This window comes from Hippocampus zosterae, chromosome 2 (assembly GCF_025434085.1).
Source record: "Hippocampus zosterae strain Florida chromosome 2, ASM2543408v3, whole genome shotgun sequence".
NCBI classification, from domain to species: domain Eukaryota; kingdom Metazoa; phylum Chordata; class Actinopteri; order Syngnathiformes; family Syngnathidae; genus Hippocampus; species Hippocampus zosterae.
Window position 1 is genome coordinate 31,287,844 of NC_067452.1, and position 26,139 is coordinate 31,313,982.

General features: G+C 40.8%; 1 protein-coding gene across 1 annotated transcript in view; it reads right to left on the reverse strand.

The window, feature by feature from the left end:
* Positions 1 to 19,423, reverse strand: part of mtor (mechanistic target of rapamycin kinase) — a 73,683-nt gene extending 54,260 nt beyond the window's left edge. Inside the window, exons 1-22 of the mRNA XM_052059667.1 lie at positions 19,257 to 19,423; positions 18,740 to 18,882; positions 18,459 to 18,567; positions 17,749 to 17,981; positions 17,258 to 17,458; positions 17,044 to 17,178; positions 16,632 to 16,907; positions 16,171 to 16,279; positions 15,018 to 15,201; positions 14,120 to 14,248; positions 13,495 to 13,739; positions 12,911 to 13,120; positions 12,626 to 12,831; positions 11,938 to 12,060; positions 11,724 to 11,807; positions 11,187 to 11,279; positions 10,878 to 11,012; positions 8,647 to 8,776; positions 4,712 to 4,962; positions 4,511 to 4,597; positions 1,640 to 1,807; positions 25 to 137 (exon numbers count right to left, since the gene is read on the reverse strand). Coding sequence (XP_051915627.1) covers positions 25 to 137; positions 1,640 to 1,807; positions 4,511 to 4,597; positions 4,712 to 4,962; positions 8,647 to 8,776; positions 10,878 to 11,012; positions 11,187 to 11,279; positions 11,724 to 11,807; positions 11,938 to 12,060; positions 12,626 to 12,831; positions 12,911 to 13,120; positions 13,495 to 13,739; positions 14,120 to 14,248; positions 15,018 to 15,201; positions 16,171 to 16,279; positions 16,632 to 16,907; positions 17,044 to 17,178; positions 17,258 to 17,458; positions 17,749 to 17,981; positions 18,459 to 18,567; positions 18,740 to 18,868 — 3,350 coding nt within the window. The 5' untranslated portion in view covers positions 18,869 to 18,882; positions 19,257 to 19,423. The remainder of the gene's footprint in view (positions 1 to 24; positions 138 to 1,639; positions 1,808 to 4,510; positions 4,598 to 4,711; positions 4,963 to 8,646; positions 8,777 to 10,877; positions 11,013 to 11,186; positions 11,280 to 11,723; positions 11,808 to 11,937; positions 12,061 to 12,625; positions 12,832 to 12,910; positions 13,121 to 13,494; positions 13,740 to 14,119; positions 14,249 to 15,017; positions 15,202 to 16,170; positions 16,280 to 16,631; positions 16,908 to 17,043; positions 17,179 to 17,257; positions 17,459 to 17,748; positions 17,982 to 18,458; positions 18,568 to 18,739; positions 18,883 to 19,256) is intronic.
* Between the last annotated feature and the right edge of the window lie 6,716 nt (positions 19,424 to 26,139).

Sequence of the window (26,139 nt, forward strand, 5' to 3'; positions counted from 1 at the left end):
CATCCACAGACATGTGTTACAGACTTGCGGGCTTGCAGGGGCACATCGGGGGCATCAAAAAGCTTGACAATCGGAGGCAGCAACAGGTGGAGGTAGTCGTCGAGATTGGCACCAAACAGCTGGATGGCATTTAGCAGCTGCAGATAAAAGCACACAACCCAGCACAAACATCTTAATAGGTCTCTCTTGGTGTCACCAGTCACTTTTTACCCGAGTAATCGATAGAATGATTGATAGCATTATAAACTCGACGAAGATTTGCAAGCAAAAGTCCTAATGAGTCGCCTCTAAGAATACCTCCAACTGCTAAAACACGATCAGAAGGGTGCACCCTTATTTAATGTGCACATGGCACGGCAGCAGGAAGTAGAGGTGTGCAAGTGTATCCTGAGAGATGGTTGCAGACAGAATGAACAGTTCTCCTTGGAATGATGGAGGTATGCTTTTCTTTTCCACTCCTTTGGATTAGTGGAATTGGAGTCCCATTTCACGACATACTGGTAAACCCCAAATCCTTTTCAGCCAAATCTGACTCGTAGATGACCCAGTCTATAGGCTGCTGTTATCTAATTAGTAAAGCCTCAGAGATTAACCGATAGCAGAGGGGAAAATGCACCGTGAAAAAACATTTTGCATATGATAATGTCCTTGTGGCCTTATACCTGAACTATTTGCAGGGAAAAAACACACAAACGCGAGAAGCATCTAAAACAGAAGTGAGTGGCTGTTTCGGGTCTATACAGTCTTGCCTTTTGGAGAGTGCATTACGTAACTTACAGTTGAGCTCTGAATGAGCTTGATGGAGCCAACAGAAAACTGAACTGGAATATATTAACAACATAGGAACCCCTAAATTCTGAATTTTGATGAACATCTGATTCATGTCACACAATCATTAAGAGTTTGAATGGCCATCAAGCATGACATCACAAGATAAGCATTCAAGGATAGTATAATTTGTTGTTTGAATGTTTCAGTTGCTCAATAAAAAGACCAGCCTAAACAAGGTGTGTTGAAAGAAGAACGTGTGACGAGAAGAATGTATACTGTAGCAGAGGTTACGTGACGTAACCAAACTACATTCAATACAGTCAGACCGCAGCTGTGTTTTCACTTCATATCCAACTTAAGGTAGACTGCTTTCTTATTTCTGTATATTAATACCCGTGGCTTTTTCCATGTGTATGAAATCTAATGTCAAAATGTTACTGTAATGAAGGGTTTATGATGGTGGCAGTTTGACCCTGAAACAAGTTATTTGTATTTAAAATCATAATCACTTCAAAGTTCAAACACTTCATTAGGCTAACCAGCTTCTCTGAACCATTGTGTTCCACTTTAAAATGTGTCAATTTACTGGAAATACAGAGTGTATTTCCGTGTAATTTATTCTTCACCGATAAAAAAAATGGTATACATTCTGATTCTGATTATTCTGACACATTTCCATTCTTGATGAGAATACACTTTCAGCCCATGGTGAGATTTTTAAAAAACTCTTACCAGCACACAAAATGTGAACCTGTTTCAAATCAAAACCTCCACCTGAACACAGGTGGCTAATGTTTTCGCCAGCAGTCGTTTCAAGTAGCCAGTTTCCAACAGATTGCTTTTGTTGGGAGCACAAGCCTGCATTTACCTTAATAGTAACACTGCGCCCGGTGCTGTTGTCATGCATGAAGACACGCAACATGTGCGGGATGAGCTGAGGCAGGTAAAGTTTAAACTCGCCCCCCAGGGCCACTACAATCTGTTCAATCAGAAGGATGATGGTGTTCTGCATGGGATTGTTTGGTGTCCAGTACTCCTGCAAAACAACAAGTACTTTAGTTTCCTAGTAACAATAATTAAAAAAATCACAGTCGCTATTTATTTTGTGAGAAATGTGTCAGAAACGTATTCAAAAATTCGACATGAATTGCAAAACTATCAGCGACGATTGGACTCCCGAGCTTGATTTGTACTCGTTCAAGCAACAGTTCTGATTCTTTGAAAATGAAGGTGACACAATTGAATAATAAATATGCGGAAATAGTGGATGGTATCTGTATATAATGCTATTTTTCCTCATTTATTAAGTGTGGTGACTTCTGTGTTGTCACTGTCCAACGTTAACAAGGCATTAACTAAACGTATATGTAAAGTGTATGACATACGGACTTCTTAAAAACACCTAAGTGCACAGGAAAACATCACTTTCTGGTAAAAATTGTCATCAGTTCTATGATACAATTCAAAAGGTGGCACAACCCAAATGATGTTTTGAATGAAAAAAACAGGACTAAGTAGAATGTTATTCTAAAACGAGTGGCCTTATTAAATGTTATCCCAATAATTGAACACATATTTTTTATGTACCGTGTGTATGTCTGTGTGTATATATTATGTACACAGGTATATATTGTACATATATAATACGTCAAACCAGCTCTGGTCTAGGGTTGAGGATTTTTGAGAAAATGGGACAAAACATATTTCTTATAGATTTGAGACATTTTCATGAGCTGGATCCAGGAAAAGGGATTGTTATAATATTAGTTGCAGAGGGGATGGTGGTGGTAGGGGTGGGGGGGGGGGGGGGGGGGGGTTAGGGGGGGTGTCATGAACAGGGAAGTAAGATGACATCACACTTCAGTAAAAACTATAACACCATTTTCAGAATAGGTGGTACAAATGACAACTGTGTTCCTGAGAGACACTGGCCTTTGAACTTAAAGCAGAGTACATGAAGTATCATTAACTGGTGGAGGTGTTTTTGGTCAAGAGGCCACAGGGCAAATACCGACTTCCCGCCTTGCCTGCCCGTGGGTGCTGACGACAGAGCAAACGAGTGCACGTTCGCAAAGACTATTCAAGCTTCCTCCTCTGGTTGCAGCAGTTAGAGAAGGGGGGAAAAAAGGAGAATAGATTCTTTGTTTCACTTGCCTTTTATTCACCCGGTGGGACATAGTCGCTTCTCTTGGTTCTCTCAATTATTTCTCTCTAAGATTTATCACCATTGAAAAAGTACTTTGAAAGCTGCAAGTGAGTTCCAACAGAAAGGTAGTCATACGATATTTTGTGCCTTGCAATTTAATTATGAGCATGACAGGTGGGTTTGTGCAAGTGCAGAGGACATGGATTTAGCAGTGATTCAGCATCATGTGATAAAGGTGAATGGTGTGAGTCAGTGTGGGTTTTAACGGGAAGAAGGAACTGGATGTTTTGAGTGGAAATCATACCTCAGAGCTGTTAACTGCGGCTCCCAATGCCATATGTATTTCAGTGTGTGAAATGATCCCTCAGCCTCAGCCTCCAGTGGAAAGAATTTAATGGCTACATTTGATTGATCATTTGACATGATTCTATGAGTCTTGCTTGAGTGATACGTTGTGTAATAATTTGCTTATGCTCTGCTATGTGAAGCGGGGGCCAAAACGTCATTTATCGAGGCCCTGATCAAGTTACAAACGAGTCAAATGGAGAACACAACCTCCATCTCAAAGGTTTACAGCTGTTTGCATGAAAGGACTGGCTGATCCCCGTTTGAAAACCGGAGGTCAGGGACACGGTCATTTGCCATTTCAAATATTTCTGTCATTCATGACACAGAGCATCCGACTCGCAAAACCTTTTGAGGAAAATAAAATGATCATAATGAAACGATATTAAAAAAAAATGATGGCTAAAACCATGAGTTAATAACATATACCATTACTCTGTTGCATGTGTACACATTTAAAAATTATTTTTTAAGAGATCCAAGTCGACCCTTACAGATGATTTTTTTGCATTGATTCCGCATCTGCCCTCGTTTTTTTTTCTCTAGCACATCAGGTTTTCATAATGATAAATATAATAATATAGTAAAATATCAAGTAATATTTATAAATTAAAGATTAGGATCAGCAACAGGTGGAGGGTTTTTTTTCTAAAACATCACAGCTATAAATTACAACACATAGCATGGATACTGTGCACGGTTTTATAGTTAACACTTAAAAACAAAAAATGAAAATGACTCAAAAACCTGACATTTTGGAAATCTACATCGAAAATATGTTAATACATCTTTAGTTATATAGCGCTATTACAACAGCTTTAGGGACACACAAAGCCATCTCTGATTATAGTTTTTGCAGATCAGAGCTCTTGATGGCAAAAGCTCGCAAGGTCTTTATTACCAAGCAGCCTCTGTATCTTGAAGACCGAGCTTGTTGCATTGAAAATAATAGAATGCATCCCAAAATGTATTTTGCTCAAGGCTATTCTGAAAGGATTTACTGTGCAAGGGGGCCAGATGACTAATCAATAGACATGTTCCAAATGAGAACATTTCCCGAACATCTGCAACCGACGCTAGTTCATTGCTCTAAGCTTCACTCGAGGTTCTCTTCTCTCCTACCTTCTATTTTCTTCTCGGCCTATTGCTCATCTCAGCCGTCACATATTAAATCATTGGAACATCCTCACTGATGAGGAAAAGAGGGGACCGTAATTACAAGGATGGAAAGTAAACATAATTACTCACTCTGATGAGGGTGAAGATGTCATCCATGTAGGGGCGGATGTGGATCTTGACAAAGCATACCACCATTCCCATCTGCTGAAAAAGGAACTGGAGAAACACAAGGAAGAAGGTAAGACCGGAATTACTGTGGGGATATCGGTATTCAACTTAAACCGAGAAGAAACTTGATAGCATTCTAGCCCTATCTGTAGTGCTACCTACCTCTCGTATACTGGCATCACAGACGCGAATCACGTTGAGAAAAGTGGGCATGACCTGAGGTAGGAATTGGACGCACTTGAGGCCCAGAGACTTGAAAATGAAGGTAACAGCCTGAACCACCATGGTGTGGTGGTTTGACAGTGATGGATCTCTCAGGATACGCATCAGAGTAACGATCGCCACGGCGGGGTAAAACTCATCCAGGGGCAGGTTTCCCATATTGACCAGCATCTCACTGGTGCTGTAGTCAGCTAGGATTGAAGAGAAAACTACAGTCATCAACAGCACATGATGGAAATATGAGCGACCAGAACGTACATCAAGGATTGTCCAGTTGTTGCTCTTAGTCAATCTGCGCAGCTTGCGCCTTCCATTGTGAAGTGTAAATTGAATGGGGAACTGATCCCACACCAGCTCCAGCCATAATTCTGCTATGTCAACCACCATACTACTACTAATAGCTTCTGATAAAAGATCCCCAAATTCAAATATTTGTGCGAAAAATAAAAACAAATAGATGGCTTATCTTGTGTTTAGTAGTTCTCCATATTCTGACCGGCAAAAGGATTTGGAATCCTTGATACTCGATTATACTGTTTTGTTTGGAAGCATTCCATCTCGCACAAATATTATGTAACATGACATTGATATCGGAGATGCGCCGCCAGTAAAGCAACATCCGTATTGCGTTGATTCAGTGAAGAGGGCAGCCGTGAGAGAACAGAATCAAGACCTTCTTGAGCAAGGTTACGCTGGCAGCCTCTTCCTAACAGAGGAGGGTGTAATAGTAACCTGCATAGTAGAGGAGTCTTCCATTGAGTGTACTTGATGGTGATAAATATCTCTAATTATAATAATAATAATAATAATTTTTATCCATTTGTGTTCATATTGTATTTAATTGAAAGATGTTTGTTGTTTTTTTTTTTCTCTTTCTCCTTTCTTCTTTCTACATACATTCTTGCTGCTGGAGGCTGTAAATTTCCCCATTGTGGGACGAATAAAGGATATCTTATCTTAATGCCTCGTGGTTGTGCGCAATATCTCAGTACTCATGTTATAGGACGTTCGGGACCTTAACCTAGTCTTCTAAATGAATAAATATAATTTACTTCGTCCAGACATTCGTCAACCTAAAAAGGCTTTGGTTCCAACATCATGGACAAGGGGAGGTTTAACACATGAACATAACTGTGAATCACAGCATGCAGCTTGATCATGGCTATAGCCTGTGTGTTTCATCATCTTCAAAGATCCATGTGGAAAAGTGTCTCCCAAAGCAAGCATGCTTATGGTTTTTCTTGTATTGTAAGCTTTATGAGGTAATGCCGAATCATATGGGGGTACACTGTTAGCAGACATTTCCGGACAAGATGTACATCAACTGCAGAGGTAAGACTGAACTATCTACTTTATATATAACACAACACTTTGCATACACTGTTAAGACATATTTTTATTTAAAGTATCCAGACATTCAATCCCAGGAAGATATATTTTATTTTTCAGATGGTAGGGTAAAGGAGTGTCTGGCAGTGAAATTGTTTGCTTTGAGTATTATACAATACAATACATGCTGATATATATAGCGCTTTCACAACAGCGGCAGCTATAACAAAGCTTAAAACCTTATGCTGAGTTTTCTTTTCTATTGCTAATTTATTATATTTATTACCGGTATATTTATTATACAAATATACTGTATTGCTAATGCGATATTTGATATTGTACTTTTATTGAACTGTGCAACTATTTTGTGCAATGAAACACTGTCCCCACCCCAATTTTGCTGCTGTAGACTGCAAATTTCCCCAGTGTGGGACAAATAAAGGTTATCTTATTATAAAATATGACAAATATTTGTCATTGTTGTGAATAAAGTGTACTGCACTTTCGTTCCAATAACATATTTAATGTCTAATGGTACTGTACAATTTGTATGACCAATGTGGTTTGACATAATTCCCTCACGGAAATAAGGATGAATTAGGACGTTCCAAACGTTTGTTTTTGGCATGTAGGACAGCTGTTGAAGGGCAACTTTCAGCGAGGGTGCTATAATGTTTGAATGCTCGTTATTGAAGAACTTAAGGTAATTGTTGCCTTTGTATGTGTCATTACCTTGACATACCATAATCTCAAAGTTCAAATGACAGCTGTTGGCCGACAATTCATTCCTGTGTCCTTCAAAGCAGTTTTTTTATGTACCTTTTCTGCAAGTGATGCTTATTGTGGTAGTATGTCGATTTAAATGTGGAGAGCTAGACGTCTGATGCTAGACAGATGTCTGATATTCAGGGTCTTATTGCACTCCTGCAAGAGTGCTCATCTCCCTGAAGGGCTGTAGACAACGTAGGCTGTCAATAGGTCCTGCAGACTAAAGTGAGAAGCTTTGCTCTTTGTGTCTTTTATTATTCAAATCGACAACTTGTCAGCAGAAGACAGCTAATGGCCTGTTTATGTAACCGAAAAATAAATAATCAGTGGGGTTAAATTAATTAACAGAACTGACGGAAAATATTTTTGCAATTTTGAGCAATACCGATCTCATAAAAATAATATTTAAAAAAAATACAGTGAAAGAGATGGGCAGAACCAATGAAAAATGTGACAGACAAAATTGGTGCCCTAAAAACCCACACGCCACAAAATGACCCTTATAAATCTGCCAACACATACGACCTGAGCCTTCAGGTCTGGCTGGAGTGCATTCAGTTTGAGAACAATCTGGTAAGACTATTACCATATTGTAAGTCAAGACACAAGCTGGGATGCAGGCGGTGGTTCTCCATGCGCATGGTTACATGTGCATTCAGTGTCAAAATCTATCCCATCGACCCATTTTTCTCAATATCGAGCCATCATTTGGATGTCAACTTTCTGAGCGGTGCTTGTAGACTTAATTAAAGTCTCTCAATCTAAACAGTGACGGCACATTTTGCCAACATTTGTGAATTGGGGAGCACGTTAAGTGATTGAATTCTTTTCAAAGACAAAAATTTGGTGGTGATGTAGGGGGTCGGGGGATCAACCCTGAAAGGAAGTCAATTTGGAAAAAAGCTTAAAGAATTTTTTTAAAAAACATTTCGTCATCATTCGTCACAATTTACATGTTCAAAGGAGGTAGGAAGAAGTAAAAACATAATAAAGCAAAAAGACAAAGCAAAAGCTCTTTCGACGCTTCCCAAGTCTGCCGAGACACACGCACGTGCATGTCGAATGAACAAGACACATGATCTGCCAACGACGACCATGGGCTTGAGACGTTCCATAACTCAAGTCATATTTAAAGAACCATTTTGCCAGAGAAAGCCCCCCAAATCCAGATGCTGTAAACTATCTTTTAACTGGCATTTGGTCAACCCAAAAACGCAAAAAGAGCTGATGAAATCTATCCCAATCCATGTACGTTTTATTCTACATGCTGAAAGGCTTTCTTAAACAACTTTTACACACATTACACCAAGATGTTAACGGCCCTGTCACGTTATATTTTTATAACCATAATGGCCATCCATAGGCCAATTGCCAATGCCCTGTATCCTGCATGCGTCATTGAAATATATATTTTCAAATGTATATCCAAACACAATCTATTATGGCAACATGTCCTACGGTTGGCAGGTGTGTTAAAATCTGGCAGCCATTTCACATTTCTATGATGGTTAGTCTTCATAAGATTTTACACCAACACACATTGAGACAAAGAAAAAATTGCTCACTGTACCCATGTGTAAATAACGACCAGAGAAAATTTAGGAATGGTCTATGATGTGGGTGAGGGGCTACCGAACAAACTTTCCATCTACTGGGAATTTAATATCACTAGTATTTTTCTAAGAACAAAAAAATGCAGTGTTTCACCAATCATTTATTCAGGACACAATAAAACGTGCTGCCTACGCAGAGATTAGTCACAGTGTTGAAAGGCATACCTGAATCCTGACTGGACTTGGACTCAGAGAGGCTGACTGCAGAGGCATCTCGTGACTGATCGATCATGCCAATGTTCACCTTGTGCTTGTATGGGTCCAGAGCTCCCAGCAGACCGAGAACGCGAATGGCCTAGGGGGTTGGACACATGACACACACGCCATGACAGTAAGTCATCTTCTAACTGGTGGAAATCTTTTTTATTATTATTAAATACTTTCTGAAAACAGACAAGCCTCAAGAGCAATCACAGAGCACAGACCCGCGCCAAGGCCATGAAGGCATGCCGGCACCTCAAATGTTTTCCTCATTTATTCACTTGTAACTGGAAATGAAGGCTCTGGATGAAACGTTACCTCTTTTTAGCTCTGAGACCACGTCACAGTACAGAGCATGATGTCCAAATCGGGATTTTTTTTTCCATCCATCAATCAATGAAAAAACTAAATTCGACTTGTCATGTGAATGCAACAGTCCATGATGTGACGCACATGCAGACAAAACGTGACGTTGAGTGGCACTGTCAAGAAGTGAGCACAGTGTTTACAAAAGTAAATGGTCCTTTGTGTGGCTTCTTTCAGAATGACAGAGGATCAAGGAGGGAGTAGGTACAAATATTTTTGGAAAATGAGATGAATCTTAACCGTCTCCTCATTTCACGGAGACGTCGAGGAAAGATGACATGCCGTCATTACCACGCATAACAAATGAATCGTCTGTGTGGATGAAATACCACCATCACCACAAACGTCCAATTAATGCTTCATGTTTCAGGTAGAATTAAATTAAAAGACAAATGCAAAAGTAACAACTTTGCAGATGCAGCCTGAGCGAGCACTGTGCATATTTGGCTTTTGATGGAATATATACATTATTAAGTGTACAAATGAACGCTCATTCTGCAGATGCATCAGACACATATCCGATTTATATCCAATTGCTGAAAGTTTAAAAACAAAACATGAAAAAATCAGGACATTGCATAGAAAAAGTCTAAAAAAACATCTGATACACGTCGCATACTGTAGGGGCAAAATAATAAAAGTCAGAGTTGGAAATGTTAATATGACCCAAGATCCTTCATTAACACACCTAATTCAATTTCACTATATGACAAACTATAGCATGCGTGCATTATATATATATATATATATATACACACACACACACACACACACACACACACACAAAATACAGAGACTACCGTCATCGATCGAATGTTGAAATGTTGAATGCTGAATATATAAATTTAACAGAGTTGCTTGAAGAAGGGGTTACTTTGTTTTTAAAGATTTGCTCCTTAGATGACATCTCCACTATGAAAAACACTAGCTCCGAGCTATTTGGACTCATGTTAAGACAATTTTAAAAAATTAGGTTATTTTTACTCCAAAATGTGTCCAGGTAGTTTGGAATAATGCAAACCAGAAGCTCTGATGGCTATGAATCATTCCACCGGAAATTATGTAACATGCCGTTGTGCACATAAATGTCCATAAAATGTATGTCATAACAATGAAAAAAAAGTCAGAAGAATTGGGTTCTTTCCATGCATACTAAATTTGTTGGGATTAAGGTATATTAATGAAGGGCTTTTAATTGTATTTTCCAAAACAATTTCTCAAAAACTTGTCTCGGTAGGGTACTTTAAATCATTATTAGTCCATTACTTCATCCCAGATTTACATGAAACGTGCATCATTATATTCTTTAACTTCTGTTCTTTCCCCACACAAAAAAGTCTCGTTTTGTCAACATCACATACATAGAATCATATGAACAGAAATAACTGCTAGCCGCATTCAACAAGTCAGAACCAGATCAAATGTTTGTGTAAAATAACTATATATAGTTTTGTATTCAACAAATATTTTAAAGGGTATTAATTTACCAGTCATTGTCGCCCCCGAAGCACATGTATTGTCAATGTAATGACCCGCCTTCCCTTAGTCTCTCATTACATAACAGGTAGGGAATAAACAATTACCAATTACATCACTGCACAAAAGTTTCAGGTCTCTATGGAAAAGTAAGGAAGTATCTTGGAGTGTTTGTATTCATGTGATGATGACTCATTGGTCAAAATCAAAACAGACAAGTCTTCATTTATTTAGCATATGTGAACTGCTCGGCCTCATTACGTGTCACTGAACTCCTGAAGGATGGTCATGCTGCTACAAAGGAAAGCATGAGAAATGAGAAAACACAAGAGGACAGAGGCACTCGTGCATACTTCTCTCCTGATGCCCTGATTCTGCTCTGTCTTCAGGAAATTGAGCAGCACCTCGAGAAGGGAAGGATATTTTCGGTAGGGCTCCACCACATAACCGGTGCTGGCCACCTGTTGGCCTAAAGTCCACAGCGCCACCTGGTGGAAAATGAAATATGCAGATTTAATAAATGCGTTTGTATTGATCAGTTTTTAATTCTATAAATACTAGCACAATGTTTTAACTTCAGCACACATAATTTTTTTTCCCCACAAAAAATACCATTGTTTGCTTACTATAAGAGGAACATAATAACAATACCAAGTTCATACCTGTCGCTTGGCTAATGAGGATGAGTCCTGCAGCATGTCCATGATAATAGGAAAAAGCTCATCCATCCACTTCCTCATCTCCAGACCGCTCACCTAGACAAGAGATCACCGGGGATACATCACATTTATTTCCCTTTGGTGGGCTCTCAAATTATTTTGGAAGAATTACTTTTGCTAACTGCGCTGCATACATTTTCCTCATTTGACACTTCCTTCCTTTGGACAAATCAATCTTTCAGTATGTTCCAAGTGTTTGCATTAAATACCCAAAATAAAGCAGCTGAAACGTATTGTTTGTGTATTCTACAGCACAGACTTCCAAAGATAAACTTTTGTCTTGCACAATTATACTAGAATACATGCAAATAGTCAACTCTTATCTTATCATTTCATAAAGCTGGCAAGTTACAATTTAAATTTTAAGGTCATACTCTTTTTTTTTTTTTCAGCGTGGTTTGGCTCCAGTTAGCTCCTTCTGCTGCCTACCGTACTTTGAAGTCTTGTACATGACTTGGACAAGAGTGCCTCAAGCCTTACCTGAGCCAACTCGCCAATGGTGGCTAGGACACTGATAACCACTCCAGGATTGGGGTCTGGATCTTTCAGTTTAAGGATTAGAGCCTGAAGAAGGCAGAGGGGATTTTTAGTGACAAAGAGGATATAACGAGGTACTCCCAAGAATTATCTGTTCCATAAGTCTGGTTAATTTTAAAGCCATATGTACCTTCATAATGGCAAATTTGAGTTATACCTTGAGAATGGGCTCCATGTAGGGCCGTATGAGGCGGGGGGCGTTAGACACCAGATGACCGAGCATACGGGCACTTTGCTCTTTGTTTCTGCCAACACCACTGTGCTCCAGCTCTGTTAAAATCTGAAAATCATCAGCAAATAAAGCATACTTAATTTTTTAAACATTAAAGATCAGTGTAGAACAACATATGCTTGTGAAAGATTCGTTAAAAATGAAAATTGGTGATGATTGAACATTTTCTTCAGAGAAATGTATATTTTAGGACATTTTTATGGAGTAACATTTTCTCCTATGTATATGGGTCCCCGTGCGTCAACTCTGTATATTACAGTATTTACATTTGTGACATGGATTATACCAGTATTGTATATTTTTTTACAGCATTTGTTATCTCTCCTTTCTGGAGCTATTTTTGCACTCCGCTTCTGTGGTTTACACTTTCGTGCACTTAAGATACTGTACTCAAATTTCCTCCTTGCAGTATTTGATAGATTTGTATTTACTGCCCTCTATAGGTGTTCAACAGGCACAGCACAGCAACTGAGGATGAACGTAAAAAAAGTTATTGATATTCATGTCATTTCAGAATATTTATAATACTCAGGTTATGAGAGGAATCCCTTTTCTTTAATTCCGTGCCAATCTCTTAGCATTCACACGACCTTTTTGGCTCAACATCTCCAACCTGAATGAGCATCTTTCGTAAGAAGGGCATGACAAAAGCCGGGTTCATGCTGCTGAGTCGTCCGATTGTACAGATGGCCAATTCTCTGATCTCAAACACTTCATCATTCAGAGCCACAAAGAGCGCTTGCAGGTTTTCCGCCTGGGCAAGGTGGGCATCAAAGCGCTCGTCCAGAGACGCCAGCACACAATACCGTATGTCTGGATCTGAAGAAGGATGGTGAGAAATGTTAAGAGTGAATGTTTCGATCATAGTCATCCTCGGTGGAAGACTGTCAGAAGTTACCTGGATCTGTAATGCCAACCACGAGAAGTTTACTCAGCACATCTGCAACAACCTGTACCGCCGTCTGGCTCACAACGTGGCCGCTGATGGGGTGTATGGAGGGAGTGAGGAGACGGGAGCAGGTGCGAGCTGCCTCCATTCGGATCTCTTTGTGCTCACTGTTTAAGAAGTGGTCGGCACAGTGTCGCACAAACTGAGTGAGGGAGTGTCCTGATGAAAAATCACAGCGTGAGCTCTATTTATCCAAACGGTGTGCTTTAAAAAAAAATAGCAACTGCATTTCAGTACCCTGAGAAATGAATGACCTGGAATATTCACAAGCATTTCTCTCTCGACTCGAGAGTGCAACATAAAATGTGGAAAAATGCAAATACTGTGACTTCTTTCTGTGGAATCACTGTATAAACACTGTGGCTTGACAGTGATGTTTGCCAAGATGTTTAATTTTCAATTGCAATAACTTGACCTTCATGAACCACGTCAAACTTTTCATGCACATCGGGTACTGTCTTGTCTCTGCAGTTCTCAAAAGGTAGCCAAGACTCCACCAACCAATTTAACTGTGTCAATGTCTTGGCTCTCACCTTCAAACTCAAAGCTTCCTAGAGTGCGCAGCGCGAGTGTGATGCTGCCAACATCACTGGCCTCTGGGATGTTGGTAAGGCTTGGTGACGCAAGCTGGTGAGCCAAGCCTTTGGGCATGCCCGGGTGGCGTAACGGCTTGTGCATCAAAACCAGCGAGAGCATCTTCAGAAGCCCGTCCTGTATGTCCTTTTTCAGCTGCGGGATCTGACGACTCAGATCATACAGCACCGCCGTCAGTGCAGGACTGGACAAATAGAGGACAAGTTCAAGTTATTGGATAAAACCTACAGCTGTGACATTTTAATGAACTGAAGGAAAACAAATTAATTTGTGAATTTTCTTGGCACACAATACAAAGCACAAGGTCTTTGCTCTGGCTATTGGAAAATAAAAAAAGTAAGTGACTGCCTAAATTATGCATATACTGAAAGACTTATCAATGTTGCCAAAGCTGCGCTTTGTGGGGGAAAAAAAAACGTCATACCTTTGAGAGCATTTGTTGTTTGTTTTCAAGCACTTTATTCAAAATTATTTTACAAACGAAAATCTCAAAATTCAACAATTTCAAGCACCCGGAACACATGTAGCTATACATACACAATAACAGATCGCAGTGTGTGATACCTGAGGCCCACAGCCAGCATGGGCTCCAAAAGCTCCTTGATGTCTGGCTGGATGCTTGGACCCATAGCTCTGGAAAGCATGCTGATACATGTGAACACAGTGGCGTCCACCTGGATGGACTTCTGTCTCCTGCACAAGACCGATGGGAAAGGGAAATCATTGATTCTTTTAAGTCCCGCAACATGACCGAATACAAACAACAATGACATCAAATAATTACTAAAAGCAGGAGTGCCCAACTAGTCGATCATGGTCAACTGGATAATCGTGAAATGCTCCCAATTCGACCACGGTGGGTGTAGGTGAGAGAGGGCAAAAAAAAAGGTTTTGGGGTGTGTGTGTGCATGTTAATATTCTTACTTTTTTTTGTTTGTGTACACTACAGCCTGTCAAACCTATAAGTCAAGTCCACAAAGTATGAAAAAAAGTAGGGCATCTAACCTATAGTATATATTTGTGTGCGTGTGTGTGTTCTCATTCAAAGCTTGTTTGATCTGCAACGCAACAATGGCAGGGATGCAAATCTTGAGCGGCATTTTAAAATGGTGCATGCGAGCCGTGACGGGGATGTTTCAGCAAAAATGGCTTTATGCGCTCCAAAAGTGCATCCAGTCTCCACTTCCCAGTGTCAGTTCTCCCATTGAAGGTACGCAGTGATTTTCTTACTTTGTAAGCCAAATCAGACCATACCATAATATGTCACTAAACTACAACGGCGCAATACGAGAGTCAAAATTTCAGTAAATATTTGCAGGAAAATAAAAACATATATGCCACAAATATGAAACAAGTGACAAGAGTTTTTCAGCACTGCAAAAACTAGGTCACTGCACAACTTTGGTAACGGCAAAAGGTCATATGCTAGGAACAATATTAATTGAAGACCCCCTGCACTGACTTGTGAGCGAAGTCCTTGGGTGGTAGAGCAGCCTTTATAATCTCCAGAATCTTGGAAAGATACGGCTGTATTTCAGATCGGACTGCCACCACCAGTAAGCCCAGAGCTTGGAAGGCTGCTGTTCGCTCCTTCTCCTTTTTTAGACTGCCCAGTAGGTAGCCCATCGTGTCGGACAGATATTGGTCTGTAATGCACATGTCAATATTACATTACAAAACTTGTGGGGGCTCAAACACGAAGAAGTAGTGAGAAAACAGTGAGGCAAAATTAAGTTGCAACTTGCTGTCTATCAGCAAAGAAAGAAAAAGAAAGAAAGAAAGAAAGAAAGAAAGAAAGAAAGAAAGAAAGAAATAAAAGAAAGAAAGAAAGAAAAAAAATTTGCAGCCAAGTGTTAAAAAAAGTTTCTTTAGCGCTTATCCAACTCTGTATATTATCCCAGCTGAATTTGGGCAAGGGATGGCAAATACCCAGCCAATGGCATAAACAGAATCACACTCATACCTGTGGACAATTTATTAGAGTTTCAAATGACGTAAACAAACAGAAATTGATGGCATTGCGATCAATTGCGAATATCACATTGCCAAACCTAGAAAACAGGTAAACTAGGAAGTTCCCAATGCAAGTTAAGGCCGCTTCGTTGCCAATTTCTATCGATGGAAAATGTGTGGACTGATCCGATTAATTATTATTCCACAAATATTAATCTGAATATTGTGCTCAGACCAATGGGGGCACATACAACATATTACTTAACATATCTTTTCGTTTTCACTTCCGCTTTAAGGAAGATTAAATGATCTTTCACAGCACATTAAGGTGCAATGGCAGACTTAACATGCGTGTTTTTGGCCAGAATACCCTGAGAATACTAATAATGCAAGGACAGGGAGAAAGGGGAAACTGCACCGGAGAAATGTGAGGCAAACATACGAATCTATGAGGTCATCGTACTAATTACAGTATAGCATGTTGCCCACTACAGCTAAACCAAAGTAAACTTGGGTCATGATATTACAATGGCATTCACATATCATAGCCATTCCTTCTCTGAGGTTTTGACAGAAAATAGTGCAAACGACCCAGATGGTCAAATTGTTTATTTTTGCACTTATTTACATATTTTTTCCATTTAAATAAGAATTCAACCAACCAGTAAAAGTATGCGGCTGGAAGGCACCGAGCCGTGGCAGCAGATTTAGTGTAGTCATCTGGATGAGGGGATTTTTACTGGTTCTGTATTTGAGCACCCATCGACACACCTGGGGGGAAAAACAAAGGCAGATTATATTCACAATTTAAAATTGAAAGATCATCGTCCTTACGAAACAATTGTGAAAACCCATGCAACTGTGAACCACCCTGAGATCAATTCAAATTAAAGTGTCAGCTGTATTTTGGAAGAGAGCTGATTTCAGAACTTTATCCCCGTTGAACAAAGAAATTTGATTTTTGGCCGATGTTGAACTCCAGGCTCTGTTGAAATAAGACGTGAGTAAGACACAATATACGTATAATGGTGGCAGATTACTTTAAATCCATTTACGGGATAACATTTACAATTTCAGAGTGGCAACAACAACAGCAAAAGATGAAAGAAATGGTGAAACTAACCTGATCAAAACGCTCTTCCATGAGCTCACGGCAGTATCTGCTCTCCACCAGTGAGCTCTTAGCGGGTACCGGTGTAGCTCCAAAACTGAGGAAGCTCTGCGGCGTGTTGTATCCCAGTAGGCCCAGGAGAGCGTTGGACTGTTGTGGCTGCACCGACTGGAAGCTGGTGAAAGGTGTGATGTGGCGGGGCTTTGTTCCGAAGCCCATGAGCTCCTTGCAGTACTTATCGTGCACCAGCTGCTGCTGCGTTATCTCTTCCATTTCCTCACGCATGCGCTGATGAATGATTATAGTCAGTATCCGTATGTGGTAGTCGATAAAATCTAATTACAACAAACCCTTGGAATCAAAAGTCCTATTATGAAACTTGCATTCACTAAACTGCAGTAAACTTACTGAGAGAGTGCCTCACCTCTCCTTCCATACTGCTGATACGAACCAGCTCATTCAAGATGAGAAGCGCACCATGGAACCTGTCGTCCCGATTCATGCCTTTCTCCTTAGCCAGGGTTTCGTCAAAGCCCTTCTCTGCCTCGTCAAAGGTTTGCTGTCACATACAAGAAATCATTAGCTTTACAGCACTTCCATTAAAAGGTGATTTGAGCGGATAGGATGACGGCCCATACTTTGTACCACTGTGGTTTCTGCATTTCTTTTGTCTCCCTCTGCGTGGTGAGAATGAGACTGGCCCGCAGCGCAGACACAGCACCCTCTCGGATGGCCTGCTTCTGGTCCCAAACGGCGTAGAAGATGTTGTCAAAGAAGGGCTGCACTTGCTGAAAGAAGAAGGTTGGCGCACTCACAGCCAGTTCCCTCAGCACCAATACCTGAAATCGAAGAAAATATTTTCATGCCATCATCACTTTTTTTAATCCTCTCTCTACAGTGTATGTAAATACAACAGTGTTTCACCATTCATCTTCAAGTACGCTACAACATCAAGTGCACTGCAATGCTTACTTGGATGGATCCACCTCAAAAAATACAATGAAAATCATATTTAACTTTATCTTTTAACCTGTCACATCTATCTTTTCTGAGTGAACCTGAAAAATCTTCACCAAAAAAACACAATTGAAAACAACAACAAACAACAATCCCCAGTATTGCCACTCACTGCAGCATGGCGTCTGCCTTCATTCCTGTCTGCTCCCAGCCACTCCAGCGCCCTCTTCACTTCAAACTCGACATATTCAGCTGTGAATGTGTCCCCTGCCATAGACAAGTGACCCATGGCTTTGGAAGCCATTTCCATCACCACTGGGTCACTGGAAGGTAGCAGATTGCGCAGGTAATTGGCGAAGCGGCTGATCCTGGTGGCATTGCCTCCCTCAACTCCAATCAGACTGACTGTGGAAAAAAAATTGCTAGACATGAAGTATTTTATAAAACACAACAAGCACTTGCTTTTCCAACAACAGGAGGATTAGGAAATTATTTGAATTTCTCCATTTTCTTCATATAGTCAAAAGGGATGTTTGTTTATTCTACTGTCACGGGAGAGGTGGAAAAGCACTTTGCGTTGCATTTTTATGTATGAGAAGCGCTATATCAATAAAAGTTATTGATTCATACACACCACTGCTTTCCATTGTATTTTGTTGGTCACTCGACATCATTTTCTGTGCGCATGAGTGTGACATGGAAGGGATCCGTTCACATTAGAAGTCGCATTTGTTTTTTAAATGTGAACGAGTACATAAAAAATGTGAATTGGGCATCACGCCTGGCAGTGTGAAAATAGCCCTATTGGAGCTTAAGTCATAAAAGGGGTGGTGTTGGGGTGGGGGGACCAAAAAAAAAGACACAGAATGACTAAACATTTACCTATTGCAAGAATCCCTCCTTTCTTCTCATTCACATCAGAGCTGGACACCAGCTCAAATATGTGGTGATTTAATTCATCATAGAATGTGGTAGCTTCATCTTGACTTAACTGTTGAAGGCAACACAAATCAGTGTTTGCATAAACCATCAAAAAACGCATTAAGCAGCAACAGAAACCCACTGTCAATAAAGACATTCATATTAAGGACAAAATTAAACCAACTGCAAGCGAAAACTAAGTCAATGTGGAGTTGGAGTCCCTGATTTACAGGTATACTTGCCTCTCTCAACTCTGTTGTCACATAGTGCTGCAGATCCTTGGCAGATTTGGCCCTGGTGTCTTCATTTCGACTCTTGAGCCCACTGATAAACTGCTGCAGCACAGTGGCTGTGCCTGACATGATTACCATTTCGATTGCCTGATCTGCATTTTAAAAAATCAAAAACGACATATATTCTGTGTTTTGATTAGTTTAAAGTTGACAAGCAAGAATATTGAGTTTGATTGATTGCTTCACGGGTGTGTTACTCGTTGACAGTACAGTAGATAGCTTCGTCTCTGGATCATGGCTTGTGGTTAATAAATTTATGGTTACCGTAAAATGGAGTGTACGTTTTATCTCGAAAAATTCTACACTCTTTGGCACATAGTAGATCTGAGATTAATGAATACCAAGAGGTAAATGGCGATAGTTGTTTGTGTTTAGCTAACGTCAGCTGTAGCTATAGCTAACGTGAAGCAATCATAGTCAATGTTGCAGACCTTTAAGATATATAATCACATGTAAATTGACTTACGTATTTTACAGGCGCATAACCTATATATTACTCGACTCTTGCAGAAAATTTTTCATGATACAACAATCAGGTTGCACCTGGGTGTAAATTTAGCTAGCTAATGTTTAGCCGCAGCCGGAGCTGACGTCCTGAAGGGTTCTTACGGGAGTTTACGAGAATAGATATTGCGCGTATCTTGCGCAGGCAACGCAATGCAGATTTTACCACTAAAATATGAAAGCTCCACAATCGTAATCTGAATGCATTCATTTCAGATTTTTTTTAATTCGAGATGAATAAACAGTAGAAATATTATAGCAATGGTGAAGCCTCGCACCTAGCAGCATACTTGATGTCTTCAGTTTGACGTATTTGATCCAATGGTGGAAAGGAAACTTTGATTCGCTCCTCTTTCATCTATAACTGCGTGTCTTGTATTATTTTGTCATTTTATGTTAACTTTTCTTTTGATGGCATTGCGGGCGCCCACAGGGGCTCCTCTTTTTGCATGTTGTCTTGAGAGGGAAGAAATGTCATCTGTGCTGTACAGCACATTTGACAATAAAGTTGTACTTGACTTGACTTGGATATGGGAGAGCAAGAGAACGGAAAATCAAGGCATCAAAGGAATATTGCACATGAAAGGGTTGGTGTGAAAATGGATTGGTAGATGGGTCGGAATGTGGCAACTGGTTCAGGGTGTCCCCCACCTACTGCCCGAAGGCAGCTGGGATAGGCTCTAGCACCCCTGCAAGCCTTGTGAGGAAAAATCGGATTGGAAAATGGATGGTTGGATTAATTATTTTGAGGGGAGTATACAAGAGTTTAATTTTCCGCACATTTCACCCATTTCAGCCCAAATATTACATTTGTGATAAGACTAGTGTTTGTTTTATATGTGATGTGATTTTGCAGAGGCAGCAGAAGTAAAGGGGGCCTCAGAAGCCTTACAAAAATAACCATGGATAAAAGAAGACGGTGAAAACTTGGTGGAAAAATCAGAGGGGGGAACAGATTCCTCTGTCACCTTATCTTGGACGAGCCAAGCATTCTTAACTGATGAGACGTCATCATAGTCAATCAGCGAGCCTTACCTTTCTTAAGGAGCTTTGGCTGATGTGCCAGTGGGAGGGAAAGAATGACTTGACTTGGAAATATGCTCTTCAAGTGTATTCAGTGCTCCTGTCCTAACAGCCACCCCTGGACAGGATGCAACAGACAGGATGTCGGGCCAGTTTTATCAGCTCAAGGCTTTGATTTCATGCATCTGTTTATTTTGTGCTTTGCCTCCTCACCCAAATGTGTTGTTGAAATGTTGACGGTTGTGGAGCCTGTCATTAACAAGAGACCCAAGCAAGATTTAATATGCCCGTTGAAAAGGCGGCCCAATGCCTGCATTACTCCCCCCGCACTTCTTGATCCATCTGTTAATCACTCATACCTTCAGACTTGCCTCGCACTGTCATGTACCTCATCCCTTTCCTGCCCCACTAACAATCACATTCATGTCATCTATTATTTTAGAAGGTATTCTTTAACAGTGGGGTTTAACAGAGTTTATATGAGTCACAGATTCCTGAGTAAAGATTCACATGGCAACATCTGTTTTGTGGGACTGCGTGGGTGGCTCTCATTACCTACCTGGACAAAGCCCAAAGGTGTATCTTGACGTGTTAATATATTCACCAGCCCAGGCGGTGTTTACTCTCATCAGTTATTTTGACACAAAATCCACAAATAGTGGCCACAAAGGGAAAACTCAGTTATCTGCACAGACTGTGCAGGTGCAATGTAAATCTAAACCATACACGGGTCCCCTTTTCACCACTTATCCTGTTCATGTGTGCTTGAGCCTATCCCAGCTGACTTTGGGCGAGAAGTAGCAATGACAAACTCTAGCCCATCATACATTTTGATGACAGACAAAAAAAAAAAAACACTAACACATGTCAAGCAAGTATAACAATTTAAATCTCTAATAAGATAAAACCAAATACTCACTCTTAACATGAAAGTCTATTCCTAGTGTAGGGAAAGGTGTCAAACTCATGGATCGGGGTCCATATTTGGCCCGTCACGTCATTTTATGTTGCTAAAATCTGTATCAAATTGTCAAATTGTCATGTGTAATAAATAAGATTGGAGATTTTGCAATAATTTTGTCACCCTGTTTATACTCACTTAAACAATAATTGAACAAACTATTATAGTTGACTTGAGTGATTTCAAAACTAGTAATCCATTCATTTTTGTTTACACGTAACAATACAATGAGACAATAAAACATGTATTTGGCTTCACTGTCATAGTGGTCCTCTTATGGAAGACGTAACTCCACAATGGCCCACGACTAAAATGAGCTTGACACTCCTAGTTTAGGGTGTTTTGCATCACAGAAGTGTTTCAAAAATTAGATTAATCCCTGTCCACTTTAACAATGACTAACACTATAGTTGATCTTTTGTCACTTTGAACAAGGTAACTGAGATTTTCTTATATCCAAGCCCCAAGGTCAAATCACTGATTATTTTGCAGTGCTCCTAGAAGTGTCAACCAAACTTTGAGATTTTGCAGCAAGATAGGCAAGGTGGAGCAGAAGAAGTTAGGACATCTGCCTCGAAGTTCGGAGGCTCTGGGTTTGAATCCTCCTGTGTGTACATTCTCCCTGTGCTTGCATGGACTTTCTCCGGGAACTGCGGCTCACTCCCACATTCCCAAAACACGCACGCTAGGTTAATTGAAGACTCCAAACTGCCCATGGGTGTGAATCCGAGCGTGTGAGGTTGTTTGTCTCTTGTTCTCTGCAACTGAGTGGCAATCATTCAGTCCACGTTCTACTTCACCTCTCGCTCAAAGTCTGCTGGGATAGTCTGCAGCTCAGCCACACCTTTGTAATAAGGAAGGGTGGTAGGCCTACACAAAATGGAATAAGGGATGAATGGAAAAGTCAAGTCCTTGGTCCACATTCCTTTTCTGGAGAAACTCAAACCACAGTTTGTGCATTTTGGTTTTGCATGGTCTAGCACTCAAGTGCAGGGAAGTAGAGAAGAAGACTTGGGAGCCAGAGAAATCTAACAAAATGTGTACTCAAACAGTAGGCAAAATATTAAATGAACAAAGTAAAAAGTGCAGTAACAACACCAACAGATATACTGAGTTAGAAGCATACTGTATATCACATCATCATCATGCCTAAAATCAACTTTTATTTCCACTTATATCCAACGACGCAAATTTTATTCGATCCAGCCAGCCTTTTTTTGATTCTGAGCTGAGTCAGCACAGCTTGTCTAATAACAGGGCATAAAGCGGCACAATGACATTGGGGTGTGCAATTAGCTAATGCAACTGCACAGCCATTCAGAGCCAAACCAAATATGTTAAGGATGCAGTCATGATGATGCTGCACTTTTTTAAAGGTCCCTGGCTTGGTTCATCCCTGCCATACACACATCAGTGCGTTGATTTAAAGGGCCGTTATAAAGACAGACGCTGAGTCCTTGTGTAGAAATCCCTTTCTCCGCTAGCGAGACATACAGTAAAGATCAAGAACGATTGGCAATCCATGGATTTCTGTACTGGGGAAAGCTAAACCAGTTAAATCTAACTTGTAACCTTTCCTCAACTCCTGTTGATAAAAAGTCTTTGGATTCTTAGTGCTCTTTGCTGGGTGGTTTCCAAATTTTAAGAAAGACACTTCGCAGGCTGGGTCCTACAATGCCTTCAAAGGTTCTTCCTCATGTAGCCGCCACGGACCGCATAAACCATGGCAAGTTTGGGCAAGTTCAATGTTAATTTGGACACCAGGTGTGGTCGAGCTGCAACATAAGTCATGTCATTGTAGCAGAAAATGCGGCCTTTGAAGAGCCCAGCCTGTGAATTTAGGCACAGCCAATTGTGTGTCAGTCCTGTGATTGACAGGTGATCAGTACAGATGAACCCTGCCTCCCTGAACCTGATTTGGTAAACTGTCCCCCCTCTAAAGCCCCGTGACGGTTAATCATCACAGAAAATTAATCGATCAACATCAAAACAAAATTTCCACAAACAAAGCATGCCCTCTTTCTTTCTCCTTTTAAATTGTTCATTGGTAAACTGCACAGTTTTAGGCTACTATTTTTTGTTACTACTACCTCTCACTATCCCACCTACACACCCCACAGTGGACTAACAAGCTTGATTCGAATTTACCATTTCAAACTGTACGATGGCAAAGTGAACTGGTGGAAACCAGGCTCTACGTAGCTGCAGTACATATGCAAGCTTTCACGGTAGACTAATTTCTTAATGGACCCCAGCGACCACCTGCTAAAGATCAAGCGGGTAATGTATTTTATCATCCATTAGACAGAAAGCCAGCATAAATTGTGTTCAAGGCATATTATGAATTGAGCAGGGAGATGGATGAGGTTTTTGTTCAAATAAATAAATTAATATGCAGCCCTTCTCCAATATAAGGGCTGCGGCCCAAGTGTGGGCTCCAAAATGCGTTGCTGTTTGCACCAGCCAATCCCTGGGGGCCATAGGACTGCATGTGTTATTAAATTGACGATGCCATGAAATGAAATTGTATTGGAACAAAATGGCTTCTTGTGAACTATTTAAAAAAAAAGTTTTTAAACTTTTGCAAATTTGTGTCTTACTTTTCACTTATGTGGGAATTTGAACGTAATTCTTTGACTTTTGATAACATTCTGAGAGTTGTCTTACTTTTTTTTATACACGACACGGCTCACACAGCATGAAGTTATTTCTTGTTTTATCTTTTGTGCGTATCGAAATATTTCTCTTGCGGATCTAACCAGTTTTTACTGCTCAGAATAGACGCACATTTAGTGCGTCCCAAAATTGGATTGAGGACTCACATTGGACGCATAGATCAGTTCCAGGCCATGCCAGTTGATGGTGTTTTTGATTTGGGACCTCAGATTATTCATGGTCATGCTTCATGGCTGAATAAGCAATTAGCAATGACAGCCACGGGGTGAAATATTACAAGGGTGCGTTGCAGGGGAAACTCACCCTTGTAATATTTCACCTGGTGTCATTTTTTTTTTACCTTTCATCCAAGAAAGTTCTGTATTTGTACTAAGTTGTCAAAAGTGAGATGTAGGAACTCATTTCTACAAATATCTTCTGTGTAGGAAGGAGTAAGCCTGTCATTTTCCCCAGGAATAGACGCCTAGTTAAAATTACAGCTTTTAAGGACTAGAAATTGACGCACTGTCTGTTCTCAAATGGAGCTCTGAGAATATAACCATGTGGTATCATTTATACATTTGTGCAAGGTTTTATGATATAAGCATGGACCCTAAATGACTAAATACACACTGTGTCATATACAGTGTGTATTTAGCTCAGGCCAGTGCAGCATTAGGATTTGGTTTCTTAAGACTCCTCAACCATAAATTGTACAGTAGACAACACTTTCCTGCAACTGTCAAATGCTTGTATTGTCAAGTATCTGCATTTAGAAAATTGTTTTGAAGATTCAAAAATAACTCCCCAAAGTTTCTAATTGGAATTGCAAATTAAAACAATTGTGTCAAGGTTCACATTAACAGATTTGTTTGTACTGCTTTATTAAACTTTTAATTTCGTCTCGGAAATTAGACATCCTGTATGTTAAATTGCACCCGAATTTTGTCACGTATCAAGGTGGTGGTGGACCCCAAAAATCAGGCAGGAGGGAGGAGCGGGGTGTATTTGAAGAATTGTATTTAAAACAAACATCCCGGATACAAGCGGCTGAAATGAGTTTTCTCCGCAGGGTGTCCGGGCTCTCCCTTAGAGATAAGGTGAGAAGCTCAGTCATCCGGGAGGGGCTCAGAGTCGAGCCGCTTCTCCTCCACATCGAGAGGAGCCAGATGAGGTGGCTTGGGCATCTGATTCGGATGCCTCCTGAGCGCCTCCCCGGTGAGGTGTTCCGGTCATGTCCCACCGGGAGGAGACCCAGAGGAAGACCCAGGACACGCTGGAGAGACTATGTCACCCAGCTGGCCTGGGAATGCCTCGGGATCCCCCGGGGAGAGCTGGAAGAAGTAGCTAGGGAGAGGGAAGTCTGGGCTTCCCTGCTAAAGCTGTTGCCCCCGCGACCCGGCCCCGGATAAGCGGTAGATGATGGATGGATGGATGGATGGATATTTAAAACAAAGAAAATTAAATCCTAAACAAAGTCCAAAGTAACAAACAAAAACCATGGCAGAAACTAAAAACTCTCAATAACAAAAACATGACCAAAACAGGACTGAAGCTAAAACATAACAATGAATTAAACATGACTGAAACAAACATGAAAGTAGCAAGAAGCAACAGCAACCAACAAAGCATGACAGTCGCAATAGCAACAACGACCCAACACCGAGTGTTCGGACAGGAGTCCTTTTATACAACTAATTACCAAATGACCAACGGTTGTGCAGCTGCCGGGCGAGTCCTACAGTGCCACCTGTTGGTCCCTAAACCGAAACATGACAAATTTGAGGGATAGGTCCCAAACAACAGGGCGGCCCGGTAGTCCAGTGGTTAGCACGTAGACTTCACAATGCAGAGGTACCGGGTTCGATTCCAGCTCCGGCCTCCCTGTGTGGAGTTTGCATGTTCTCCCCAGGCCTGCGTGGGTTTTCTCCGGGTACTCCGGTTTCCTCCCACATTCCAAAAATATGCATGGCAGGCTGATTGAACACTCTAAATTGTCCCTAGGTGTGAGTGTGAGCGTGGATGGTTGTTCGTTTCTGTGTGCCCTGCGGTTGGCTGGCAACTGATTCAGGGTGGCCCCGCCTACTGCCCGAAGATGGCTGGGATAGGCTCCAGCAACCCCCACGATTCTAGTGAGGATCAAGCGGTTCGGAGGATGGATGGATGGATGGTCCCAAACAACGATGCAGAGTTCTCATCCTTTTTG